General features: G+C 38.5%; 1 protein-coding gene across 1 annotated transcript in view; it reads right to left on the reverse strand.

Moving 5' to 3' along the window:
- Positions 1–22202, reverse strand: part of PELI2 (pellino E3 ubiquitin protein ligase family member 2) — a 205416-nt gene that overhangs the window by 16931 nt on the left and 166283 nt on the right. Inside the window, exons 3-5 of the mRNA XM_019923665.3 lie at positions 16408–16509; positions 6122–6319; positions 4398–4586 (exon numbers count right to left, since the gene is read on the reverse strand). Coding sequence (XP_019779224.2) covers positions 4398–4586; positions 6122–6319; positions 16408–16509 — 489 coding nt within the window. The remainder of the gene's footprint in view (positions 1–4397; positions 4587–6121; positions 6320–16407; positions 16510–22202) is intronic.

The raw sequence follows: 22202 nt of genomic DNA on the forward strand, positions 1-22202 counted from the left end.
CACCCCACTTTCACCAATGGAGAGATCATCCAAAATGAAAATAAATAAGGAAACACAAGCTTTAAATGATACATTAAACAAGATGGACTTAATTGATATTTATAGGACACTCCATCCAAAAACAACACAATACACATTTTCTCAAGTGCTCATGGAATAGTCTCCAGGAAAGATCATATCTTGGGTCACAAATCAAGCCTTGGTAAATTTAAGAAAATTGAAATCGTATTAAGTATCTTTTCCAACCAGAACGCCATGAGACTAGCTATCAATTAACAGGAAAAGATCTGTAAAAAAATACAAACACATGGAGGCTAAACAATACACTACTTAATAACGACGTGATCACTGAAGAAATCAAAGAGGAAATCAAAAAATACCTAGAAACAAATGACAATGGAGACACGACGACCCAAAACCTATGGGATGCAGCGATGCAGCAAAAGCAGTTTTAAGAGGGAAGTTTATAGCAATACAATCCTACCTTAAGAAACAGGAAACATCTCAAATACACAACCTAACCTTGCACCTAAAGCAATTAGAGAAAGAAGAACGAAAAAACCCCAAAGTTAGCAGAAGGAAAGAATTCATAAAAATCAGATCAGAAAGAAATGAAAAAGAAATGAAGGAAACAATAGCAAAGATCAATAAAACTAAAAGCTGGTTCCTTGAGAAGATAAACAAAATAGATAAACCATTAGCTAAACTCATCAAGAAAAAAAGGGAGAAGACTCAAATCAACAGAATTAGAAATGAATAAGGAGAAGTAGCAACTGACACTGCAGAAATACAAAAGATCATGAGAGGTTACTACAAGCAACTCTATGCCAATAAAATGGACAACCTGGAAGAAATGGACAAATTCTTAGAAATGCACAACCTGCCAAGACTGAGGAAGAAATAGAAAATATGAACAGACCAATCACCAGCACTGAAATTGAAACTGTGATTAAAACTCTTCCAACAAACAAAAGCCCAGGACCAGATGGCTTCACAGGCGAATTCTATCAAACATTTAGAGAAGAGCTAACACCTATCCTTCACAAACTCTTCCAAAATATAGCAGAGGGAGGAACACTCCCAAATTCCTTCCACGAGGTCACCATCACCTTGATATGAAAACCAGACAAGGATGTCACAAAGAAAGAAAACTACGGGCCAATATCACTGATGAACATAGATGCAAAAATCCTCAACAAAATAGTAACAAACAAACAGAATCCAACAGCACATTAAAAGGATCATACACCATGATCAAGTGGGGTTTATTCCAGGAATGCAAGGATTCTTCAGTATATGCAAATCAATCAATGTGATACACCATATTAACAAATTGAAGGAGAAAAACCATATGATCATCTCAGTAGATGCAGAGAAAGCTTTTGACAAAATTCAACACCCATTTATGATAAAAACCCTGCAGAAAGTAGGCATAGAGGGAACTTTCCTCAACATAATAAAGGACATATATGAGAAGCCCACAGCCAACATCATCCTGAATGGTGAAAAACTGAAAGCATTTCCACTAAGATCAGGAACAAGACAAGGTTGCCCACTCTCACCACTCTTATTCAACATAGTTTTGGAAGTTTTAGCCACAGCAATCAGAGAAGAAAAGGAAATAAAAGGAATCCAAATCGGAAAAGAAGAAGTAAAGCTGTCACTGTTTGCAGATGACATGATACTATACATAGAGAATCCTAAAGATGCTACCAGAAAACTACTAGAGCTAATCAATGAATTTGGTAAAGTTGCAGAATACAAAATTAATGCACAGAAATCTCTTGCATTCCTATACACTAATGATGAAAAATCTGAAAGTGAAATCAAGAAAACACTCCCATTTACCATTGCAACAAAAGGAATACAATATCTAGGAATAAACATACCTAAGGAGACAAAAGACCTGTATGCAGAAAATTATAAGACACTGATGAAAGAAATTAAAGATGATACAAACAGATGGAGAGATATACCATGTTCTTGGATTGGAAGAATCAACATTGTGAAAATGACTCTACTACCCAAAGCAATCTACAGATTCAATGCAATCCCTATCAAACTACCACTGGCATTTTTCACAGAACCAGAACAAAAAATTTTACAATTTGTATGGAAACACAAAAGACCCCGAATAGCCAAAGCAATCTTGAGAACGAAAAACAGAGCTGGAGGAATCAGGCTCCCTGACTTCAGACTATACTACAAAGCTACAGTAATGAAGACAGTAGGGTAGTGGCACAAAAACAGAAAGATAGATCAATGGAACAGGATAGAAAGCCCAGAGATAAACCCATGCACATACGGTCACCTTATCTTTGATAAAGGAGGCAGGAATGTACAGTGGAGAAAGGACAGCCTCTTCAATAAGTGGTGCTGGGAAAACTGGACAGGTACATGTAAAAGTATGAGATTAGATCACTCCCTACACCATACACAAAAATAAGCTCAAAATGGATTAAAGACCTAAATGTAAGGCCAGAAACTATCAAACTCTTAGAGGAAAACATAGGCAGAACACTCTATGACATAAGTCACAGCAAGATCCTTTTTGACCCACCTCCTAGAGAAATGGAAATAAAAACAAAAATAAACAAATGGGACCTAATGAAACTTCAAAGCTTTTGCACAGCAAAGGAAATCATAAACAAGACCAAAAGACAACCCTCAGAATGGGAGAAAATATTTGCAAATGAAACAATGGACAAAGGATTAATCTCCAAAATTTACAAGCAGCTCATGCAGCTGAATAACAAAAAAACAAACAACCCAATCCAAAAATGGGCAGAAGACCTAAATAGTCATTTCTCCAAAAAAGATATACAGACTGCCAAGAAAGACATGAAAGAATGCTCAATATCATTAATCATTGGAGAAATGCAAATCAAAACTACAATGAGATATCATCTCACACCAGTCAGAATGGCCATCATCAAAAAATCTAGAAAGAATAAATGCTGGAGAGGGTGTGGAGAAAAGGGAACACTCTTGCACTGCTGGTGGGAATGTGAATTGGTTCAGCCAGTATGGAGAACAGTATGGAGGTTCCTTAAAAAACTACAAATAGAACTACCATATGACCCAGCAATCCCACTACTGGGCATATACCCTGAGAAAACCAAAATTCAAAAAGAGTCACGTACCAAAATGTTCATTGCAGCTCTCTTTACAATAGCCCGGAGATGGAAACAACCTAAGTGCCCATCATCGGATGAATGGATAAAGAAGATGTGGCACATATATACAATGGACTATTACTCAGCCGTCAAAAGAAACGAAATTGAGCTATTTGTAATGAGGTGGATAGACTTAGAGTCTGTCATACAGAGTGAAGTAAGTCAGAAAGAGAAAGACAAATAACGTATGCTAACACATATATATGGAATTTAAGAAAAAAAATGTCATGAAGAGCCTCGGGGCAAGACAGGAATAAAGACACAGACCTACTGGAGTACGGACTTGAGGATATGGGGAGGGGGAAGGGTGAACTGTGACAAAGCGAGAGAGAGGCATGGACATATATACACTAACAAACGTAAGGTAGATAGCTAGTGGGAAGAAGCCGCATAGCACAGGGATATCAGCTCGGAGCTTTGTGACCGCCTGGAGGGGTGGGATACGGAGGGTGGGAGGGAGGGAGATGCAAGAGGGAAGAGATATGGGAACATATGTATATGTATAACTGATTCACTTTGTTATAGAGCAGAAACTAACATACCATTGTAAAGCAATTATACTCCAATAAAGATGTTTTAAAAAAAATTATTCTCCATTGAAGAAAGGGTTAAAAACCCAACCGCTTTAGGGCATTTGGGATAAGTAGTAATATTTATAGAAAAAATACAAACATGCCAAGTCAACGTACTATACGAACTATTTCAAGTAAAAAGCTGTAACTGTGACTTTGGTGAATCATATAGGGAATTATATATTAATTTCTTACTATTAACTCAAGGGAAAAGAAAAAAAAGCTAACTTAATTATCTTTTAGTCCCAGAAAGTGTAGTAAATAATTCTCTAATTCAAAATTTTTACTAATTAGTCTTAGACTGCTCAGGAGTTTTCCAAATTAGTAAAGTTTTACACTAAAGATAAGTTTATTCTTCTTAAAGTGAATTTAAGCAGAAACCTGTGGTGAAGTATATTAATAAGATTGTGCTCTTAAGGTAGTTAGGAGCAAAAGGTAATTTTTTCCACTATTGGAAAAGCTTAATCATGAAAGGGAAGAAGGCTAGTTCCCTCTTACTTTTGGAGGCTCAGAAAATTCTTGTTCTCCTGGGTCAATGGTACACAGCCCTAAGACCTGTACAAAGATTTTGAATTTCAGGGGAGGAAAATGATAGCTTTCGAGTTAGGTGTCTGTAGTTTCATGCCTTATTTGCATGAAGTCCACTCACCAGCTTTCCCCTTTGCTGCGCAGACCTGGTCTCTCGCAAGGTGTACACGTCTCCACAGACAGAGATCTCGCGCCAGACCCCAGGCTGGGACTCCTCAGTGAAGCCCCCTCTCGGATGCATCACCAGGACACCATTGGTCGTGAGCCCATCCATGTGGCCATCGGGGTTTTTCCACTTTGCTGCCTTTTCCTGGAGAGCATACCACAGAAAAGATTATGTTCAACACAAAAAGATTCTAGAATCTCTTTAAACTATTGGGTTAAGGGCAGAGGGGAGGAAAGTGAGGAATTTTCATTTTCCACTTAAAGCTAATAATCAGAAGGATAAAAAATGCAGTTAGTCCGACAAAATGAAAGAAGTGCAAAAATAGATGAATGATTTATCGCTGGAGACATATTTACCTTGGGCACTTAAACAAAACCTGATGCCTGAACCTCTCCCTCACAGATTCTTGTTCAAACCACCCCCCCTGCCCCCAGGTGATTCCAGGAATACAGTATGTATTCTTCGATTCTATTTGTGCAGTGCTTTCATCCTGTTATCTAAAAATGCTTTGTATGAACTCATTATCAGGGAAGTACTAGAAGGAAGAGAAGAAGTTTTTTATTAAACAAACAAAATTTCAAAATATATTAAGCCAACAAGTTGTGGCCACTCTGTTCTGTTTTCATACGAATCAGTGTTACATCATCAAGGGTGGAAGGCACAAGCAGCTGGATGTAACGGCAGGACAGATGCTCGTGGACGCCTGGCCACAGAGCCAGATATTGCTCACATGACTTGGGTAAATCTGATGAGGATAAATAAGCCAGTTATGACTGGTTTAGGGGTGGGCATGTGACTGAGTTCTGGCCAGTGAGGCCTGAGTGAGTCCTTCTGGGAAGCTTCCTGGAAAGGTTTCTTGGTTCTTTAAAAGAGACGAGGAAGAAACAGTGCCTTTGCTGCCCTTCTTCAGCGGGAAGCTGTCATGCTGTGGGGGCTGGTGGAAGTGCAGGAGCCATCCCACCGCCGCCGCCGCCAGGACCTCGCCTGAGGAAGCTGATGTGCCCAGAGGCAGAGGGCAAGATGGAATGAACCTGGCTCCCCGGATGTCACAGAACACTGCACCAACCAAGCCTGCAGCTGGCCTTCCTGGGCGCTTCTTGCAACGTGATACATTTTTATTACCATTTAGGCCATTTTAAAGTGAGGTTTTTCTCCCCCCCCCCCGCCCCCCCGCAAAAACATCCTGATTCAAAAAGGGGACTATATTAAAACTGGATATTCACTAAAACTGTGGGGTTTTATTTACATGGACATTCTATGAAGGGAGATATTTTTAGTCTGTTTTGTTCTTTGTGATATCACATCTGTTACACCCAATATGGAACAAAGCAAACACTACGTAACAATTTTTTGAATGAATAAAGGAATAACATTTTCTTTTGCACCCCGATTATCTAGATCTGACCATTTTCCTTCTGAAATACATTATGTATGTTAATACACATACTTTACAAAAGTTAATTACTGTACATATTATAGTTAATATAGCAAATATAACAAATAACAAGTAACGACAATTATGTTCAGATTTTTAATGATAGCTTTTCAAGCTGGCTGTATGAAAACTACAATCTCACCAGAAGCATTGTGCAAGGCAAATTTTTTGGCCACAATTAAATGTTATATATGATGATAATGGGTGTTTTTCTAGAAACAACATACTGATTAATAGTACTTACGCCAAGAAATATGTTTTTGGAAGAGTCGAATCCGGCTGCGAATATGCGTGCTGTGTACGGTTCGTTCCTGTCACAGACTACCCTGCAGGCAAACCTGGATATGGTGCTCTGTGTAATCTGCGCTTCGTCGTTGTTCTGACTGCCAGAAATTGTGTCTGTAACGACGAAGTCAATAGGGCTTTCTGTTGATCTGCCCACCTAAATAAATCAAATTATACTCAGGATCTACTTGCAAAATAGGATGTCACCACATTCATCACATGAAATGAGTGTTCAGGATCCTTTAACATTCATTATCTCTACTATGAAGGTCGGAATTTAATGAAAAAATCTTCAGTCTGCTCCTTTTCTTGTTTAAGGGAGATGTTATGGTAACCAACCATAAGATTTTAAATGTTAAGAATAACCCAATTTTCTATTCTAGAGGAAAATAGATCTCAATCCAAACAGGTTTCTGATCAGGTAGAAACATTACTTATTACTTTCATAGAAAATCATTTTTTTTTTCTTGTATTTCCAGGTGGGAAAACCCCCAAGATTTTAAAGGAAGCCAGCCAACATAAGCCCTATTTCCGCCACTCTTGCCCAGCTCCAGGGACTGGTTTTCCACACTAAGTGAATCCACCAGTGACTCATGGCACAGAGGGAGAACAAGCCCTACCTCAGACATGAGACCCCAATGCCTATTTCTGTCACTCAGCGTAAATGAGAGTGACGTAAAGGGCTATACAGGTCAGCTCAAAGTTTGAGATGCAGTCATATGAAAGATTTAAAAAGCTGATCCTAACATTTCAATTTTGGATTTAAAAAAAAACTGTCCTGGGAAAGTCTAAAAAGTGGCCAATAATATTTTATTGGCTTACTTTCCTTGGTAAGATTTAAATGCTGCCAGAAAGAATATATTTCATTAGCATGATCTTAGAGTTCTAACAAAGCTTTTCATATTCACTAAATCCAAATAAGACAGGTACTGCTGTGTCCTGTGAACTGGGACGTATTTGTTTACAGGTAAGGAAATCCTCACAACAAAACATTAAACCGTCTATGTAATGATGTTCTATGAATCTCTAAGTAGGAAACAGTGATAAATGTTATATATGCCAAAGATACGTCTTAAACTAAAATAATTTATATGTAAACAAATCATTTCTTGTTAAATATGATATTAATGTTCTCTCCTAACAAGTGACTTTGATTCTGAAATTGTCAATGGAAGGAACAGACAGAACCCCCAGTGTGTACGTATAAGGCCTCCAAAGTCAATTTCCCAGGTATCTTTATCCTGATCTCAAAATTCCATCTAAAACATAAGCAGTGTAGTACTTTTTTGTCCAAATGAATAAAGGTGAAATAAATATAACAAAATGTATATATCTTGCATCATTTAGGTCTGTTTGCTTTGGAACAATATTAAATTTATTTTGTAAATCTCACATACACATTTTCATGCACAGACTATCTCTGTTAAACCAACAGACAACAGACATCTATTTCTTTTGTTTTTTACAACTCCTAATTTCTTGTCCTATTGAAATGTGCCTGGAATAAACTAAACCATGGGGTTCACTGAAACTTATCACCTTGAATAGATGCCTATTGCCTGAACATGCAGGTTTAGAAAACATGTAACTTGTTAAAAAATGCAACATAAAACTTGAATTAGAGAGATTATAAAATCATATCATACGATTGATCTTTCTAAAGTTGCAGAACCTTCCCTCTGCTAGATTCATTCAAAAGCTGGATGTGTAACTCAGAAGCTCTACTGATTCAGACTGCTGAATGTTTTTAAACCTTTTTTTAAAGCTACTCTCTTTTTCAAGTATATAATACAGTATTATTAACTGCAATCGCCATGCTGTATATTACATCGGAGAACTTACTCATCTTACAGCCAGAAGTTTGTACTGTTCGACCAATATCTCCCCAACTCCATGTGCCCCCCTACCCGCTCCAGCCCCTGGTAACTACTCTCTGTTTTTATGATTTTGATTTTTGTTTTTTAGATTCTACATGTGAGTGATATTACACATCTGTCTTTTTCTGTTTATTTCACTTTAGGTTTTTTTTTTTTTTAATTAGAAAAGTAAGATACTCTGCAAAATATTTCACAAATATAGGAAAGTATACAGGAGACTACTCCAAACTCAGGAACAAATCTGTCCTGAACCTCGATTCCAATGAAGCCTTAGGAGTAAAATGTGAGAAGTTGTAAAATTGCCTGGTCACCACACAAAACCCAGAGCTCTCACAAAGACACAGGCTATGATCTAATTTCTGTCACCTCCGTAGAAGAGGGCGAAGACTCTTCAAACTCTGTTCAAAGCTCAAAGCTAAAACCATGCTCCAGCAGAATGTCACACAACCACTCCTTGTCTATAGAGATTACTCTCTTCAAGAAAGGCCATTCTGATATCATCCCAATGTATTAAATTAATGTCTTGATGAATCAACTGAAATTGCCTGTAAAACATGACATTTTATTCCAACTGGAACATACTGCTAAGATCAATTATTTCAAGACATGATACTTAACCTGACTGGTCATTTAATATTTGTTTATCAAGTCACTTCCACTTAAATCTAACCTGTAGAGTGTTAGCGTATTTCTATACTTTAGGACACAAACCTCATGTTGCTTTTGCCAAGAAAAAAAAAATCTAAGCCACTTTCCTAATGAAACCTCGCCCAATGTGGAAGACTTGGAGCCTGTCCTTTCTTTTGACTGTTGGATCAACTCTACGTTATTTTAAGGGTAGTCATGTGGACCAGCCATGATGTATCTGAATTTCATCTGATGTTCACATAGTAGCCATGGGGAGAATTTTACTCCCTGCTGCTGACGGATATGCACATATACAGCATCATTGGGCACTTTCAGTTGCGTACATATATGAGAAAAGTCTGGGTTTACCTGGTTGTCAGTCAAAGTCAGCACAGGTAAAATGGTGTGAAAGCACCCAAAAGGTCCTCCTTCACCTTTCCTGGACCAGTCCTACCCTCGTCCCTGCATCTGTAACCTTATTTTCTCACTTCCCTCCTATGACAAGGATGAGTTGTTGCTGCTCCTATCCATGACCAATCTCTCCACGCGTGCTTGGCATCCCACTCTTCTCCCCTTTCCAAGGATTTTACTCCTGAAATGATCAATTTCTCTCTATTACTGGATCACACTGTCAGCTATCAAACATTTTTTTGGTTAGTTTTTAAAATTTCAACTTGTCACTTAATAGCTTTTAAAAATATAACAAAAATGAGTATTAGAAGAATGATCATCTGCATGGATGTTTCAGGAATGCCAAACTGCTATTACAAGGTTCCAAACGCGTTCCTTCTCGATTTCCTTACTTGTCTCCTCCTGCACCGTTAACAGACATTTCACTGCTTGGCTGGGCAGTTTGAATAGCACCGTTCTAGACTCGTCTCTCATCTTTGAAAATGTTTTCCTTTGCTTGAGAGCACCTCTCGAACTATAGCCCCATTTCTCGGATTCATTTAATGGCAATACTTCCGGAAAAACCTGCCACCAGTTACTACCCCCTGCTTCCTTACTCATCCCCGTGACCCATTCTGAAGCCACTCCAACTCTCAGCACGGCTCTACTGAAACCCCGCTTGCTGAGGTTTCCAGGGCTTACATGTCCTGGTATATCTGTACCTGGTATTAAGTTAATGAAACCTTTCCAGGCTAGTTGGCCAACAGCCCCTTTCCCTTCCCCTTCTGTTCTCTCCCCCACGTAACCTCACCAAATCCCATTTTAGCCCCAAAGCCCTGATCTCTCCCTGAGCTTCAGATTAGCAGACCCAATCTCCACGTGGATCTCTAATAAGCATCTCACATGTAACATGTTTCAAATGTTACACTGGATCCTCTTCAACCCCTAGGTTCCCTATGTCAGTGACTGGCACCCAATTTGCTCAAGCTAAAAAAATCAATACCCAAGAATCACCCTGGATTTTTTCTCCACACCCACATTTAACCTCGTGTAAATTCTATCAACTCTTCCTCCAAAATGCATCTTCAGTCCCTGCACGTTTCCCCACCTTAGTTCTAGCTGCCCTCAGCTCTTACTTGGATTGCTCTGCCTTAGACTCCAAACTGGTGTCCCTGTTTTCACACTTGCCTCCTACATTTTTCTCTAGACAGTAGTTGGAGATATCGTAACAAAATATAAGTTGGATTTTCTCTCTCCCTTGCTTAAATTCCTCCAACAAACTCCTAGAATAAAACCCAAAGTCTTTACTTGGCCTAAAGGCCCCTTACTCTCCCGGCTTCTGCCTACCTCTCCGAGTTCATCTCATGTCACCTCCATCTTCCTTCGCTCTGCTCCCGCCTTGGGGCCCTGGCACTGCTGGCTTATCTGTGGTCTCTTTGCCTCGTCTAGAATATATGCTCCATGAGAGGGGAGCTGTCTACCTCCAGTGACTAGATGAGCATCTGACACAGTAGGTGCTCAAGAAATGAAACTGATGAATGGAGGATTATGACAGTGAGCTTGAACCCTGTGAGCCTGTGAGACACAAAAACACACGAGTACAATGTTTTAGGAAATAATTATTAAAATATTCTTTAACATTTTTCTCAACTAAATAGATGCTAATGAAATGTTACCATCTAGAACTACTATAAACTAAAAAAAAAAAAAAAAAAAACCCAAACCATAAAAACCAAACATAAGGCATTGCAGCACTTAGGTCTGAAGCATATGAAACTGAGAAACCAGAGGGGGAAATGACCGCTAACCCTGGTTTCAGGACCTGCTCAGTTTCCTTAACGCCCCCAAGATCAGAATCGTCTTTGCCTTTGATTCCTTTTCTAAACTATATTCTTCTTTATATTTTACTTTCTCAATACCTATGCTCTTTTCTCTTTCCTTTATTTACGCCTATTCTAGAAAATAATTACTAAGATCTTATTCTGGCTATATTAACTCAGATTTTGTTAATCTTAACCCATCTCCTAAATTTAGATCTAGGTGTGACCTTCTCAGGCACTAGTACTTCCGAGTTCTGAGCCTATTATCTGATTCCACTGTGGGAAATGCAGCACAAGGCCCTGTTTTTGGTTCATTCTGATGTTCTGCTTTTAAATGCTCAATTAACCTACAAATCGTTTTAATGGGTAATGGCTAAAATGAACAGCCCTCAACACCAAGGTCCATACTTGAGAAATATGAATGCTGCAGTGCTGTTGCTCAGTGATTTTTGTCAGTGGTAGGTTTTAGACATGTAAACTTGTTAAAAGGAGGAAAAAATTAAAACAAGCTTGATTTTTCAGGGCCTTCTAAGAGTTGCTTAATTCTACTCTGCTTAGAGTGATCTGACATTAATCCTCCAATATGTCCAGTTAGCCTGCAAAAGGAATCAGATTATTTTAGTAAAAATAACAAATGGGTTATGTTTTCTTCATACGTCTATAAATTCCTTTTGAATGATCGTGCCTTATTTAAAGTTACTGAGTAGGTACTATGTATAGAATGGAGAACTCAGGAGACCTAAACCTTTAGTTCTGCCACTAATGCCATCTTTGCCCTTAGGTTAAGTTACCTTTTCTTTCAAAGACACAGATTTCTCAGTTATAAAATTAAGAGGTCAGTATAGTAAAAACTGGTATATTTCTCAGTGTGGTCCATGAACCTCTGAGGGTCCTTGAGGCCTTTTTAAGGGGCCAGGTCCATGAAGCCATGGTTTCATAATATGAACCATAATATGATGGTTTCATAATAAATATGAAGATGCTGACATTTGCTCTGATGGTGATAAAACAATGATGTGCCTTAGCGGGAATCAAAGCAGCGGCACCGAACTATACTGATGGTCACCGTGTTCCTCACCGCCCTGCATTTGCAGTTAAAGAAAATGCTGAATTCATAGGGGGTAAGGGTGGGGGAGGGATATGCGTGCTTTGATGAAGCAGTAAAAAATTATTAATTTTATTAAATCTTGAGTCTTTTAATATTCTGTGTGATGAAATGGGAGGTATGCATAAAGCATTTAGAAGTTCAAATCAGTATGGAGCTTCCTCAAAAAAAATAATTAAAAATAAAACTACCATGTGACCCAGCAAACCTACTTCAGGGTATTTATCCAAAAGAACTGAAATCAAGATCTCGGAGCAGTATCTGCTGCCCATGTTCACTGCAGCATTATTCACAATAGCCAAGATATGGAAGCAACCGAGGTGTCTATTAATGGGTGAGTGGAGAAAGAGAAAGCGGCATATATATACAATGGAATACTCTTCAGCCTTAAAAAGAAGGAAATCTTGTCACATGCGATAATATGGATGAATTTAGAGGACATTATGCTAGGTGAAATAAGCCAATCACAGAAGGCCGAATCCAACTACATGAGGTATCTAAAACAGTCAAACTCACAGAAACAGAGTGTAGAATGGTGGTTGCCAGGGGCTGCGGGGACAGGGAAATGGGAGATGTTGTTCAATAGGCATAAAGTTTCAGTTACACAAGATGTTCGGGTAAGTTCTAGAGATGTGTTGTACAACAGTTAAAATAGTTAAATACTGTATCATGCACTTAAAAATTTGTCAAGAGGATAGATCTCATGTTAAGTGTTCTTACCACAATAAGTGGGGGAAAAAAAGAACAGGAAGCTGAAAAAATCCAGCTAAATCTTTAATTCATTCTGCATTAGGTGAGAAGGAAGAGAGCGAACAATTTGAGTAGAATGTGACTGCACACTAGTGAAGAACACACCATTTCTGTCACAACATGTCACTGAAGAATAGCAATGAAACAAACTTGCAACCACAGTAACTTGTTGATTTTAAGTGGTAAAAAAATGTCCTACCAACAACTGTAAAATTTTCTGGATTTATGTTTTTAGTACTGAGAATCTTCTACCCATGTAACACATTAGTAAAAAATCTTATATATTCAAGATGTATAACTTTGGAAAGTATTAAAGAAAGAAATTATTACAGAGTTCCATAAAAATATCAACAAGGAAGCATATGCAGATGTTTATCTAGGGAGAGCTTTTTCTTTGGGAGAATGAGAAGGAGAAAAACATTTACAATATTATAAAATGGAATGGCATGAAGAGTAAAACCACTGTTAATAATGTGTCTAAATACCACACATGTTACTTTTGATGCACTTAAGTAACTATGCCTGTATCTCTGACTGCGACTCACCTTACCCATCTATGTATCTATCCAACTATGTATCTATATAGGATTGTTCAGGTTTTTTAAATAGCTAACACATTCACAAGGTTCAAAGATAAAAAAGCATGGAATACCTCCCTGGATACCACCCTGCCCAGTTCTCTTCCCCACAAAAACCACTGCTCTATTAGTAACGTCTTGTTTATCCTTTTGGAGACTTTTCAAGCATATAAGCATATCTAAATCATTTAACTGTACTAACTTGCTATCTAATAATTAATATGCTATTTAATATGTTTAATAACATTAATTTATTAACATTAAGTAACCTTAGTTGAATATAATACTATCAAAGCCTCAATATATTTAATCATTAATTTTAATTCATTAAATATGTTTGGAGCTCTTTTTGTGACTGTATGAGGCTGTGAGCTTTTCCTAGTTCTGCTGTACAGCCTTGGAGGCCTCCACTGCATGGCTGTACCTGAGTTTACTTAACTGGTCCTCTATTAAGAGACATTTAGGTTGTTTGCAATCTTATACCACGAAACCACGCTGCAAGCAATAAGTTGGTAAAAATGTCATTTTGGATGTATGCAGGGGTATCTCGGGGGTAAATCTCTAGAAAGAGGAGAGCTTTAGAAAGAAAAGCTGAGTCAGAGTGCAAGCACTGTGTATTTTTCATAGGTATTTCCAAGTCACTGCCCCATAGAGGTCAGACTAATTTATAGGATGTAGGAGAGCATCTGCTTCCCCACACCTCTGACAAAACCTTTTGGATTTCTGCCAATCTGGTAAGTGAAAAATGGTACCTCTGTGTGATCTGAATTCACATTTCTGTTTTTATAAGCGAGGCTGAGCAGGTTTTCTTATTTTTCAGAACTATTTATCGCCCCCCCCCCACCTTTTTCTGCCCCCACCACATGGCTGGTGGGATCTTATTTCCCCGACCAGGGATTGAACCTGGGCCCCAGCAGTGAAAGCGCCAAGTCCTAACCACTGGATCGCCAGGGAGTTCCCTATTTCCCCTTTTTGATGTATCTACGATACTTTTTTTACATTTGTTTCAACATCATTTAATAATTTAACTCTCCATATAGAAACGCAAAGCCTCCTGGTTGAATCTGTGTTTGCTTTTTCCCTTTATTAGCCTTAATTTTAATTTCCTGTTGTTTTAAAGTACCAAATCTTGAACAGACTCACAGACATAGAAAACAAACTTGTTACCAAGGGGGAAAGCAGGGGGAGGGATAAAATAGGAGTTTGGAATTAACATATATATGCTACTATATATAAAACAGATAACCAACAAAGACCTACTGTATAGCACAGGGAACTATACTCAATACCTCGTAATAACTTATAATGGAAAAGAATCTGAAAAAAGAATATATTTCTGTGTGTATATACATGTATAACTGAATCACTTTGCTGTATACCTGAACCTAACACAACATTGTAAATCAACTATACTTCAATTAAAAAAAAAAGTACCAAATCTTGGATATATTATTAATTCCCTTCTTTTTAAATTAATTGATAATTTTTTCCTGTATTATTTCCTTTCTTCTGCTTTCTTTTGATGTGTTTCTGGACTTTCAATTATATACCACTAAAACTATTCTTGAGCCTGTCCTTTCTTTTTTTGAAATTTTTATTGGAGTATAGTTTATTTCTATAGGACATTCCATCTGAAAGCAGCAGAATACACTTTCTTCTCAAGTGCACATGGACATTCTCCAGGATAGATCACGTCTTGGGTCACAAATCAAGCCTCAGTAAATTTAAGAAAATTGAAATCACATCAGGCATCTTTTCTAATCACAACACTATGAGATTAGAAATCAATTACAGGAAAAAAACTGTAAAAAACACTAACACATGGAGGCTAAACAACATGTTACTAAACAGCCAATGGATAAATGAAGAAATCAAAGAGGAAATCAAAAAAAATACCTAAAGACAAATGACAATGAAAACACAACAATCTAAAACCTATGGGATGCAGCAAAAGCAGTTCTAAGAGGGAAGTTTACAGCAATACTATCTTACCTCTGGAAACAAGAAAAATCTCAAATAAACAACCTGACCTTACACCTAAAGCAACTAGAGAACAAACAAAACCTAAAGTTAGTAGAAGGAAAGAAATCATAAAGATCAGAGCAGAAATAAATGAAATAGAAACAAAGAAAACAATAGCAAAGATCAATGAAACTAAAAGGTGGTTCTTTGAGAAGATAAACAAAATTGATAAGCCTTTAGCCAGACTCATCAAGAAAAAAAGGGAGAGGGCTCAAATCAGTAAAATTAGAAATGAAGAAGAAGAAGTTAAAACGGACACCACAGAAATATAGAGGATCATAAAAGACTACTACAAGCAACTCTATGCCAATAAAATGGACAACCTGGAAGAAATGGACAAATTCTTAGAAAGGTACAACCTTCGAAGACTGATCCAGGAAGAAACAGAAAGTATGAACAGACTAATCACAAGTACTGAAATTGAAACTGATTAAAAAACTCCCAACAAACAAAAGTCCAGGACCAGATGGCTTCACAGGGGACATCTATCAAACGTTTAGAGAAGAGTGAACACCTATCCTTCTCAAACTGTCCTCTACTTTCTTACTGTCATTTTTTTAAAAGGAACTTTTTCTGATCAATGTTTAGTTCCTTGAGTTTCTTCCTTCCTCCCAAATAATAAAAGCACTTAAAGGTTTTTACATTTTCTTCCGAATACAACATCAGTCACATCTCATGAGTTATGCTATTAAATGTTTCCACAGTTATTTTTTAAAAGGCCTATAATTGTAGTTTTGATGTCCTCTTTGGTTCAAGTGTTATTCAGGAAGTATTTTGAACATGTTAACTTTTAAAAGTAGCTGGCTCTAAAAATGTTTGTTCTTGTTTTTAGAGTCTCTTTTTTATTGCACTGAGATCTGAGAATGTAGTCTTTATAATTTCTTTCTGCATTTTTAGAATTAAGTGTTTTCTTAGTCTTTTGAAAACCAAATAGGAACAATTTAAATATTATCCTCACCTTTTTCCCCTTGGACATCACCAAACACTACTGTGCTAGAAGTTCTGACTACATATCAAAATAGAGAATCGAAGGAAAAATGTGCTAAAAGTTTCCATGGAAAAAAGAAAGATGTTACCTGAAACATATCCGTATCTTTATCATGTGTGTACTCAACCACCACAGTCTGATTCCTTGACAGAGTGTACGATATGCTGTGTTGACCTTTGCAGCTGATAGCCTAATAATGAAATAAAAAATATAAAAATTTGTTAGAATTTCATTTCAACAACTTACCACAATTCTGTTTGTAGTTAAGAGACATCACTCTACCAGCAAAACCCCAACACAAGCCAGCATTTTCCTAATGGTCAGAGCCTGTCCCTGCTGTGCCCTGAATTACAGAGGAGCCAGCAGTCATAATACTGGGTTTATCAAATATTCATCCTTAATATGAACAATATTTTACTTAAGCCAAATCAAAGTTAACTCACTAGTTTCCAAGACCTGATTTAATCATAGTCCTAGAAAAACATATACTTTCTCCATGTTACCTTAACTCAGTGACAGAATTTTCAGACTAATATGATTTAAAATTTCTTAATTTATTTCACATTGAAACGGATAAGTCAGGAACATTTTGTAATAGTATTTTTCCTACATGATGGAGATTATGAGAGTACACGAATCATTGAAAAAAAGTAAAATTCTATAAAAACTTCCATATAGTAATGCACTATTTTAGCCAATGATAATCATACTTATACTCTGTTCTACATCTTATTGAAAACTTGTATAAGCACTTGCTTAACCCAGATATTTATTGAGTTAATAAATAAGGTAGCTAAGTTAGTTTTATCGCCTCTATTTTTAGACTAGACTAAAGCTAATAGTCTTTTTCAAAGAATCCAGAAGCCAATAATATGATGATGTTCTTATTTCCTCCATAGTGATATATTTCAACCCATTTTACGTTGCGGTCACATACTTTAAAATTTCCAACTTAACAAAGAAGTTTATTTAAATTATACTCCAAATTATTTCAATTACCCTGTCCGTTCAACTTTTACCTATCTTCATTTCCATTCTTTTACATTAAGTATAATAAATAAAACTTTAATAAGCCTATCTATTAAACATTTATTGAACAATCACACTGTATGAAGACCAAGAAAGACTAAGACAGCATTTGGAAGTAGCTGGACATACATACAGCACCTAATGAAAATGTACTCTGAACATTTATATTTGACTAATATAATTGCTTAGAGTAATAAATAGTACAACATTCCAAATCAGCTTTGAAGTTAGCCTGGTTAATCTCATGGTTCTTCAATCATCTGCCCTCAGGAACTGCATGGTTGAAATGATGCTTTATTGTACATGCTTCACTAAGATAATGCAAGTATTAGAAATGATAATTATTTATACAGTTAATATGATTAGGAAGCTAAAAAGAATACTTCTTAGACTACTCAACTCCAGTAACAAATATAATCTGAAATTTTTATTGGTCTGAGTCACATAAATTCAGTGGTACTGATATAAGTGACATTTTTTGAAAGTCGAATTAATAAAGAATTATTTCCAGTTTAAGGTAAGTGGATGCTTGTTTATCTTCATAGATAAGTAAAAAAAAACCCACTTAAAAATAATTTTATTAAACTCAAACTTACAAAACTGATAACTAGGGGGGTGATTATTTGTACAACAACTTATTTTACAGTTCCTTAAAAAGTATCTGTTGCACTTAAGAGTTTTCCATTTACAAGTGCACCAACTCAAACACAACTTTCTTGGCACACACACTACACAAAATAAGAATGTCTGTAGTTTGCCAATTATCTGCAAAAGAAGGAGTTAACAAGTGTCAGAACACCTTTAAAAAAGTTAGACATTTTTGTATGATGGTACCCTCTTAAGTACTGTGTTTCTCAAACTTCCACCAAGGTTGCCTTAACTGGAAGAGAGTTGTGTGAGCCCCTAGACATGTCTGGGAGAGCAATCTAGAAGTGAAGCTTCTCACGCTTGAAACATCTTACCTTGAAATTAGTCTAAATTTTGTATTCTACTCCTTAACATGCCTGTAGTTTTAACATTTAAACATTTTCAATATTTAAACAAGTTTGCTGGGAAATCAATGCCCCAGGAAGGTCTGCTGTGCTCACCCCACGACCTAGTGCAGCTTCCATGCCACTCTGGGAAGCCCCAGAAATATGCATTTTACAGGCCCTAAGTTGCCCAATTCTTCTAGAGTGTTTTATTCTAAAACTACGCTTGTGGCCCAGACTATCATAAGGATGAAAAGACTATTTATAGGGAGAGCGAGCCCAGTGCCATACCTGGGAACCGCCCAGAGCCAAGGGAGCACAAAGACCTTGGCCAGCCCCTGCCCGGCCGCCCTCAACAGGGAAGAAAGCGTGGGGACCCCGAGGCCTTGAACGCCGGATCCAGGTGACCTTGAATGTTGAGCCCATTTAAAGACAAATTACAATTTCAAACTTCCGCCAGTTTTTGAAACGTGGTTTAAACGTGGATCGGCAGAGTTAGGAAAGGTGAACCCTTTGAAGGATAAGAAAACACATTTTCTGAGACTTTTTGAATAGGAACATCTTAACTATGCGCTACATTTTAGAAACCTCTGGATTTGGGGAAGATGGAGAAGTGGGAACAGAGATCCTACAGGAAGAAACAAGGCCCAGAAGATGGAGGGGGCTCTGAGCAGCAGGTGATGAACTCCCCTGTGGCAGGACGGCTGAGGAACTTCAGAATCGGTGTGACCCACCAAAGTCACTTCCAGTCCGGCGGTGGTCTCCCTCTGTGAGTGCTAAGCTGGGAGGGGAGGCCCTCCTGCAAAGAGGCCAACAGTCTGCACCCACAGGGGGGAGAAGCATGGAGATGAGCTGGCCCCAGAAGACTGGGATTTAAGCCAGGACTGGGGTTTGGAGCCAAAGGGGGCAGTTGAAACCCAGGCCACCTCCGGGCTCCTCAGAAATAAATGGAGAGGCGCCCACTTCCCTTTGATGCCATGAATTAGGGCTCACATGATCTTGTTTGTGCATTAAAGTCTACAGTGGGGCCAGATTTGGGGGATTTGGAGGAAGGTAAGAGGAGAGTTTAAGCTTGACCTCAATTTTTGCTTTCCATCTGCCAAGTGTATGAGGCATTAAGCTTCTTTGGGGTTAGAAGTATCAATTTTTCAGCAATAATTTTAATATTTAAAATATGGCTCTTGGAAATACAGCTTCTAGTAAATTACAGATTCACTGACTTGAGTCGATCATTTCAGGTTATTTTGGAAATAAACATCTCCCCAAGGCACCAAGTTGCTTTGAAATCTATTTCTGAAATATCAGAAAGGAGAGTAGGTAAGGCCTTCTCTTGGCACTCACTGGAGTTCAGTACCAACACAACTACTGTAACATAGTGAGATTTCACTACGCTAGTTCAAATACGGAGACCGAGCGCTTTAAAATGGTAAGGAGAACTAGCCCAACCAACTTGCCTAGCAGACAATACTGATTGGCCATATTTGCTTTCCTACTGTGATGAGAAGCCAGGGTTGCTGACTCCCTCTTATGTCGCTACCATGCTCAAAGGCAGGTCTGGTCTTCGGTGGTCTCCACCCCCGGCGGTGAGGGCGTGGCAGGCTTTCAAGGAAAGTCAGATGAGTGAATGGACTGCAACGGATTCAAGAAGAGACTTGGAGCTTCTTTCCTCGGGTCTTCTCAACCTCTCCCTTACCTTTCACCAGCAACGGTACCAACGCTGACACCCTCAGCTCAAATTTATTACGTGTGAATTTTATCGGGTTAAAAATATCACGATTGGACAATTACCAGTTAGACACAATTACAGATCCAGAGAAGGAAAGATTCCAACTTTATCCGGTTTAGGAAGTTCAGCACTGCCCCACCCAGGTGCCCAAACCAAGGCCCTTTCTGAGCCAGGACACTGTCTTCCCAGTTGAGGATGCTTTCTTAGGGTCACTCTACTTGTGCCACAGGCGCGGCTCAGCTGAGCCATTCTCTGTCATTCAGGGGAACAGCTAGAACTGGTTGTCCTTGTTCAACTTCAACTAACTGACAGAGTCCTCCAAGCCTCCAGACTTTAAAACAAACATGGTTCACAAGGTCTGCAGCATTTTCTTCCTCTTATAAACCCCTATGTACATACATAAGGCACTTAAAAAGATATATAAAACGTAATGATACCAGAAAGGCAATCCTGCAAGATGCATAATGGGATAGGTACATGTATTCATGGAAGTCAAAGAGCTTTCAATCAATTATTAAAAGTATAAGTAAAATACTCTAATCTTTCATTAAGAAGCTGTGGGGTTAGTGTTCAATCACAAAGTAAAAAAGGGAGAAAGCCCGATCAGAAACTAACTGGCTTCTAGAAAATACTAACTTATTACAGTTATGAGTTGGCTCATTTAATTCAAGCTCCATAAGGCTGCTAAGTGAGCCTTTATCAACTGCGTAGGGAGAGAAAATGGAATTCATCACCAAGGCAGACATCGTTGGTTGCCTACCTAATGCCCTTCACCCTGCTAGCTGAGCTGGCTGCCCATGACAATGCCTGAAAAGGAAAAGAGCAGCTCTCCCAGCCTCCTCTGAAGTGAGCATGTGGAAAGGTGACCCAATCCTGACTGGCGGGACTTTGGAGAAATCTGGTGTGGAGCTCCTGGAATGGGAGACATCAAGAAAGATACTTTCCTTTCTCTGTTAATAGAAGAAATGAATGATGATTAAGGGGTATCTGGAGCTGAGGCGGCCATCAGGCAACAGTAAAGGAAGGTCAAAAGACTCTCAGAGAAGCAAACTGGGCCCCAACATCTTTGAGTTGAACCAAATCGGAAACTGTCTGCCCCTGACTACTTCTGTGAGAAAAATGAGGGGTTTTAGGGTGCTTTGGGTTGGGTATTTTGCTACTTGCAGTGTAAAGCATCATTACATTGTTCAGTCCAAACTTTTTCTCCTCCTGGGTTTCCTCTTTTAGTCAATAGTGTAACCATATTCCAATCACTCATACTTAAAACCTCCGTGTCATCTCTCGGCCCTCTCTTGCCACTGTTGTCCAGATACAGTTAATTATTACCGTCATACTTAAAATCTAATCATGAGTCAAAGCCAAGCTCACCGATTTTACTGCCTTAAGGCACAAATCAATACAAAGTAGAATAAACAATGTGCCACATTTCACTTTTTCTCCTCAAATACAAAGTAGTTGTTGGGCAACCAGTAATTACAAAGCTGATTTATTCCCCAAAGGAGTTTTACAACCAGCTCCTTTATAGCCCATAACTTTCTACTTTGGAGATTATTAGGTGTAATCTAATTCATCTTCCCTTGACTGTGGGCTGCCCTCAGTAACTTGCTTGACCCACAGAATGCAGCAGAAGTGACAGACGGGACTTGGAGGCTTGCAGCTTCCCCTTGCTGCCCTCAAACACTTGCTCTTGGAGTTCTGAGCCGCCATATAAGACACCTAACTACTTGGAAGCCACCACACTACAAGAAGCCCAAGCTACGAGGAGGGCCTTGGAGACTGAAATGCCACGTGGGGAGAAGGAGGCCACGGAGAAGCAAGACCCAGACATGTGAGTGAAGGAGCCACCTTGGAAATGGACCCTCCAGTGCCAGTTGCCCCAGCATTTGCCACGTGGACCAGAGACACTGCCATGGGAGCTCTTCCCAAATTCCTGACCCACAAAATTATCAACAAAATCAAATGTTTTTTGCTAAGCCACTAAGTGTTGCAGTAGTTAGCTACACAACTAAAGACGACTGGACCAATCCGTTTTCAAGGCCTACTGGCGCCAGAGCCTCTTTTCTGTCTTATCTGACTTATCACGTAAGTTATCACGGTGATTTGTGTGTTCACCTTCCCTGTGCCCCAGGGCACGGTACAGGTATAGGTAGCACGGTG

This window comes from Tursiops truncatus, chromosome 2 (genome assembly GCF_011762595.2).
Source record: "Tursiops truncatus isolate mTurTru1 chromosome 2, mTurTru1.mat.Y, whole genome shotgun sequence".
NCBI lineage: Eukaryota > Metazoa > Chordata > Mammalia > Artiodactyla > Delphinidae > Tursiops > Tursiops truncatus.